Raw genomic sequence first — 6,911 nt, 5'->3', positions numbered from 1 at the left:
TATATTGTTAACTTTGCAGATTAGGATATGGTAGCGACCTCGAGGATCTTCTATTTCTGAGATGTGGTGGAATTGTATAGAGTCTTTTATGGCTATAATAACCCCATTTTTCTTCTTAGAGTTAGTGGCCATATAAATATGGAAGAATCGGTGCAGTTGTAGTTTAGGGGTCTTGGTGGTTGTGAAATGTGATTCTTGTATGAAAAGTATATCAGCATGAAGCGTACGGGCTTCCTTTTGGAGCATCCATCTCTTAAAGGGGGAGTTTAGACCCCGAACATTAAGTGATGTTATGTCAATCATTTTGTAGTTCGTTGGTTGGGTTGGTGGAGTAGAGGAGTCATTTCTGGGTGAATTGACATAGAATGGAGAGACTTGGTAGGACAAGAGAAATTTCTATGTGTTTGGTAGAGCGGTATTGGTTTGCTTGATGATGCGTGTGGTATTTTCCATGTTGTTTGGTTGGTTTCAGGTGAACAGTTGGTTCGGATGATCGACTGATGGTGCAGGGGGGGTGAAAGTAAACAGGAATAAAAAAGACTTGTGGAAAATGCAAGTAACATGAGTAGCAGGGAGTGCTACTTCAAAACAGGGGGGTGTGAACAAGCATAGACCGTAGAAAAGGTTATGCCAAACAGAGTCTCGTAATGTAAGAATATTCTGTAAGGGGCCATTGCCAGAGAATAATAGGTTGAGGTATAGCGTCCGAGGTGGTGTGGTTGGGGCCATTGCCAGAGAATAATAGGTTGAGGTATAGCGTCCGAGGTGGTGTGGTTGGGGCCATTGCCAGAGAATAATAGGTTGAGGTATAGCGTCCGAGGTGGTGTGGTTGGGGCCATTGCCAGAGAATAATAGGTTGAGGTATAGCGTCCGAGGTGGTGTGGTTGGGGCCATTGCCAGAGAATAATAGGTTGAGGTATAGCGTCCGAGGTGGTGTGGTTGGATTGTATAGAGTGTAGTAAGTCAGGTTCACTCTGCCTCTATTTGTTGCAGATTGGTAGAGGTGGATTGGTGGGGTTCCACGGGTATTATGTTCCATGTCTTCAATAGGTTGATGCCTGCCTCTAGGTTTTTGATTGTGTGTATTCTGCCCTGATGTCTGACGATCAGTTTTGTGGGGAATCCCCATTGATAGCCTATTCCGTGATTTTGTAAGGCTTTGGTAATGTTCACCATCTTTTTGCAGTTAAGGAGAGTGGCCTTTGACAAATCCGTATATAATCTGATGTTTGTATGTGATGGCGGGAGCGGGCGGGGGGGTTTCTGGCTGCTGTCATTACTTTTTCTTTGATCTGGTAGAAGTGAATGTGAGCCAGGATATCTCTGGGGATGGACGCTGATAGGAATGCAGGTTTGGGTATTCTATGTGTTCGATCTATGGCGAGCTCAATATCTGAGAGAGATGGAATGAGAAGCTTTGTGAATTGTTGGATAGATGATAGTAGTGTATCGTTGGTGATATTTTCAGGGATACTTCTGAATTTTATATTGTTGCGTCTTGAGTGATCTTCAAACTCTGCTATTTTCAGGTTTATTTGCTCGATTTCAGAAGCGTGGTCATCATGTGCGTCAATTAAATGGTTGTGTGCTGTACTTATACCTCCCATTCTCGTCTCAATATGGCGTAATCTGGGATCTTGTTGCTGGACCACATTTGAGATCTGGGATAGTGATCCCGTCATATCGTTATGTAGTGTTTGTCGCAGGGATAGACGCATGTTCTTCATACACATTTCTGTGATAGGCTGGGCTGAGGTAGGGAAAGATTCTATGATGTGCTGAGGTGATGGAGGAATGAGAGGCTGACAGGCAGATAGTGAGTTTGAATCTAGACGGGGTCTAAATTTGGCTGGGCTGCTTGTGGTGGGTGACAGGGGGGAGATAACTCACCCGGGTCCCCAGGTTATAGTGGAGAAAAGAGTCTGATGTCCGGCTGCTGGGATCTGCTGTCCCCCTCATGGCTGCTGTGTCCTGTGTCCATGCAGCCGTCGCCATCTTGGATCCCTGTTGTGACAGCAGGGAAGAATTGGGTTCATTTCCCTGGCTGTCCAGGGGTTTTGCGGCGGCGAGGCATGGCTACCGAGGGTTGTACACCCTTTATCTGCTGATTGGTGCAGGTTAGAACACTCGGTGTCGGAATGAGCCGCAGTGTAACTGGCAGGTGGATGGAGCTGAACTCAAAGCGCGTCCATCCAGGAGCCGGCCACACATGCACCCCCCAAGGGCTCTATTTATAGAACATTCATTGGACCAATGAGACAATCATTCCTCCAGCTGTGACAACATCCTGCCATATGTTAAGTAACACAGTGATTTCCTATGATCGCCGGCTCCATCTAGAGGCCACAATGAGGTGATATTTCTGAAATCTCTCCATCAGTAAAACTAGCCCAATATGATATTATGGCCACTAGATGGAGCCAATGATCATAAGAATTAAAATACGGCCAAAACTCCTTCCAGCTGGAGAATGGGGGTCACATCCATTCAACATTGTTCTCCATAGACCTCCAAGTGTTGGTGAAATCTCCCACCACAAAATGTACTCAGCCAATCACAGGGCAGGACTCCATTTTTATTCTTCTCCTGCCATCAATGGCCAACCCGGTCCCACACTTCATCCATGTCTTTGGGGGCCTCTGATCTCCTTATGAACTGTTTCTTCCATGATGAAGATCAGCCATGGAGTATATCTGAGGTGTATATCAGGGTGTGCTTCTTCCCCACATGAGAGCTGGGATGTCCAGCAACATTCATCTAGAAGACATTTCCCGCACTCAAGGCACTAATACACCTCCAGGGTTGTGTGGGACCCCTGATGTACAGGAAGACAGGACTCCAGTGAGGAACATTTCCCTCACTCAGGACAGGAAAGTGGCTTCTCCCGGGTGAGATCTCTGATGTGTGTAAAGATGGTACATCTCTGAAAAACATTTCCCACACTCAGGACAGGAATATGGCTTCTTCCCCGTGTGAGATTTCTGATGTGTGGAAAGATGGGACTTCATTAAAAAACATTTCCCACACTCCGGACAAGAATACGGCTTCTCCCCCGTGTGAGATCTCTGATGTATGTGCAGATCGGACTTCTGTGAAAAACTTTTCCCACACTCAGGACAAGAATACGGCTTCTCCCCCGTGTGAGATCTTTTATGCATATTAAGACTAGATTTAGAATAAAAATCCTTCCCGCACTCAGGACAGGAATATGGCTTCTCACCTGTATGATATCGCTGATGTATATAAAGATTGGACTTCTGTGAAAAACATTTCCCGCACTCAAGACAGAAATACGGCTTCTCCCCCGTGTGAGATCTCTGATGGGTGTAAAGAATGGACTTCCTTGAAAAACATTTCTCGCACTCAGGACAGGAATATGGTTTCTCACTTGTGTGAGTTCTCTGATGTGAGTAAAGATAGGACTTCACTGAAAAACATTTCCCGCACTCAGGACAGGAATACGGCTTCTCCCCCGTGTGAGATCTTTTGTGCACATTAAGACTGGATTTATAACTGAAACATTTCCCGCACTCAGGACAGCAGAAGCTCTTCCCTGTTGGAAGGCCGGTCCGGTACCGCACAGTCTGAGGTTCCTCAGGATACAAGGAATCCGATGGTCCATCTACACTGGGTGGTGCCGGATGGACATTGGAGGGAGCCGGGTTTTCTCCTGGACTATACTGTGTGATGTCCTCATCTTCTACTTTCCAGTCTGGAGACAAAGTGAGACAATCCTCGGAGGTTTTCCTCATCTCCCGACCATGGACTAAAATACAAAGACAAAGAGGATTACTAGACAGGAGCTTATTGGTTCCCCCAAACCAGGACTCCGCCCACATTAGGCAGCTTGGTCTCTGAGGAGCTTACAATTCCACCCTCAAGGGAACTAAGAAATGGCTCCTCTGATCTCCTACCAGGTCATTTCTTTATTCATGGACCTTAGTCAGAGAGTGAGGAAACAACCAGAACTGTCTTTTATAGAAGGGACAGTGATGAGGGGATTATAGGACGAGGGTCCCCACCCCCTCTATCACTCATCGCCATCTTCCCAACACAAGAAGTACTGCACTTCCTTATTTAGTCCATGATTTAGTCATGAAGAACAGCGGGGCTGAGCCCCACCAGAGGTCAGAAGTATGTAATGTATAACAGAGTATATAGTGCAGGGGTCAGGAGTATGTAATGTACAACATAGAGTATATAGTGCAGGGGTCAGGAGTATGTAATGTACAACACAGAGTATGTAATGCAGGGGTCAGGAGTATGTAATGTAAAACATGGAGTATATAGTGCAGGGGTCAGGAGTATGTAATGTAAAACATGGAGTATATAGTGCAGGGGTCAGGAGTATGTAATGCACATCATAGATATATATTGCTGGAGTCAGGAGTATGTAATGTACAACATGGAGTATATAGTGCAGGGGTCAAGAGGATGTAATGTAAAACAGAGTATATAGTGCAGGGGTCAGGAGTATGTAATACACAACATAGAGTATATAGTTCAGGGGTGGGGAGTATGTAATGTACAACATAGAGTATGTATTGTAAAGGTCAGGAGTATGTAATGTACAACAAAGTATATAATGTAGGGGTCAGGAGTATGTAATGTACAACAAAGTATATAGTGCAGGGGTCAGGAGTATGTAATGCACAACAGAGTATATAGTGCAGGGGTATGTAATGCACAACAGAGTATATAATGTAGGGGTCAGGAGTATGTAATGTACAACAAAGTATATAGTGCATGGGTCAGGAGTATGTAATGCACAACAGCGTATATAGTGCAGGGGTCAGGAGTATTTAATGCAAAACATAATAAAAAGTGCAGGGGTAACGAGAATATAATGTACAACATAAAGTATATAGTGCAGGGATCAGGAGTATGTAATGTACAATATAGAGCATATAATGCAGGGGTCAGGAGTATGTAATGTACAACATAGAGTATGTATTGTAAAGGTCAGGAGTATGTAATGTACAACATAGAGTACATAGTGCAGGGGTCAGGAGTATGTAATGTACAACATGGAGTATATAGTGCAGGGGTCAGGAGTATGTAATGTACACTATAAATTATACAGTGTAAAGGTCAGGCCTCATAATATTGGTATTCAGTAATCAATTGTAATCTAAATGTTTACTGTAGACAAGTTGCAGAGATCCCACACCGCTGCCTCCCATCTCCTGAGACTGCACTCAGTGACTTGGGTCTGAGACACTACAGACATATCCCTCCACCCGGCACAGCCAGCAGACCACAGAGCAAGGAACCCTGGGAGAAATGTTCTGTCACGGATCTTACTAGACCCGGTGATGGGGCAGAAGACCCAAGACACACACCCCAGGGGCCTAAGTCTAGTAACACTTATGGTGAAAATGAACATTTTCCTGCCGCTGAACCCCAGAACCTCCATAAATCCAGTCTAGAGACATAAATTGTGTCTGCAGCACAGAGAAGGAAGATTATCCGAGAGAAATCCAGGAATACAGGACGGGGAACACAGCTCAGGAAAGTGACCAGGGGATTACAGGCTGATATCACCCAGTCCCCGCCCTACTCTGGACCAATCAGTGAGCAGTATGGGTGGAGGAATGGATTTAGTGTTCATGACCCACCTGTGCTGATCTCTGTAGGAGTGTCCTCCTCTATAAATGTCCCCGTTATTCCATCCTCCTCCATAGACTGCTGATCATCCCTCACATACGCCTCTTCTTCTTCTGCTTTCACCTCAAATTCTATATCGATTGGATCTCCACTCTAAATCAAGGAAATGAGAGAAAATATCATCTGTAAAATATAAGGTCACATAAAAAATCCACACATTGTCTATATGAATCCATGTTCTAGATGCTCCATCTCACCAACCTTGCAATGGTGAGGGATGGTGTGACCTTCCTGTGTGGAATCCCGGGAATACAGAGGACGGGGACATCTCTCTGGTGGGTTCCTGGTATTAGGTGGCTCCATCATATCCTTGTGTCCTTCTGAAAACTCCTCCATCACTCCATACTCCTCATCCTCCTCTTTATACTCTTCTTTAACATCAATATTATCATCCCCGAGGATTCCACTCTGAAAGATATAATAAAACATTCATTGTAACAAACATGCTGTGTATAAATCACAACTACCAATAATTGTCATCATCTACCTGATGATGGTGAGGGATGGTGTGACCTTCCTGTGTGGAATCCCGGGAATACAGAGGACGGGGACATCTCTCTGGTGGGTTCCCATGACTGGATCCATCTGTAGGAAACACACACACTGACTGAATCCATTGTTTCTATGTGTTTATCAGATGATGGGGGATCTAGGTGGATCCTCCGTACTGCTCTCTCCTTTACAATAAAGTCTCCTCTTACCTGGTGATGTGAGGGGCGGCTGATTGTCCATCATGACGTCCTTGTAGAGGTCCTTGTGTCCTTCTAAATACTCCCACTCCTCCATGGAGAAATAGACAGTGACACCCTGACACCTTATAGGAACCTGACACACACAATGATACAGTCACCATCCAGACACATCCCTTGTCTGTTACTGGAGAATGTCCCAGAATTCCCGGCACCGCTCACCTCTCCTGTCAGCAGCTCAGTGATCTCTCTGGTGACTTCTAGAATCTTCTTCTTCTTTCTCTCTTCTATCAGGGAGGGAGGTGGAGGCAATGTGATGTCATATGATCTCCAGACTTCACAGGAGGAAAACTCTACATCTGAACACAAATAGTCACATCAAATGATATTCCCAGAATCCTCCTCACCTCTCCATTCAGGTCTCCATTTTATTAAAGCCCCACTTCAGGCTGAGGTATAATTCCCCCCCACAGGACCCCCACACTACGCAGGGTATAGGCTTGTTGCAGCATTCTGATGTCATTACATACAACGCAGGACCAACAGTCCCACTTT

At 45.2% G+C, this 6,911-nt stretch overlaps 1 protein-coding gene and 1 long non-coding RNA gene across 2 annotated transcripts; both read right to left on the bottom strand.

The window, feature by feature from the left end:
- Window positions 1-2,367: 2,367 nt before the first annotated feature.
- LOC149434962 (uncharacterized) lies at window positions 2,368-6,096 on the bottom strand. The gene is made up of 3 exons (XM_089663168.1): window positions 5,869-6,096; window positions 5,619-5,760; window positions 2,368-3,766 (listed from the first exon to the last, which is right to left on the bottom strand). Exons 1-3 carry the CDS (start codon window positions 6,094-6,096, stop codon window positions 2,862-2,864), a joined length of 1,275 nt encoding a protein of 424 aa, XP_089519294.1. The 3' UTR covers window positions 2,368-2,861.
- Window positions 6,097-6,147: 51 nt separating this feature from the next.
- LOC149434961 (uncharacterized) lies at window positions 6,148-6,711 on the bottom strand. Its single transcript, XR_016308589.1, has 3 exons — window positions 6,579-6,711; window positions 6,369-6,492; window positions 6,148-6,252 (listed from the first exon to the last, which is right to left on the bottom strand). It is a non-coding gene; the product is annotated as an uncharacterized LOC149434961 (long non-coding RNA).
- Between the last annotated feature and the right edge of the window lie 200 nt (window positions 6,712-6,911).

Source organism: Staurois parvus, unplaced genomic scaffold (assembly GCF_062004578.1).
Source record: "Staurois parvus isolate SC_StPar_1 unplaced genomic scaffold, SC_StPar_1.0 ptg001636l, whole genome shotgun sequence".
Taxonomy (NCBI): Eukaryota; Metazoa; Chordata; class Amphibia; order Anura; family Ranidae; genus Staurois; species Staurois parvus.
Note: the sequence above shows the minus strand (reverse complement) of the source record. Positions and strands in the feature narration are given on the sequence as shown.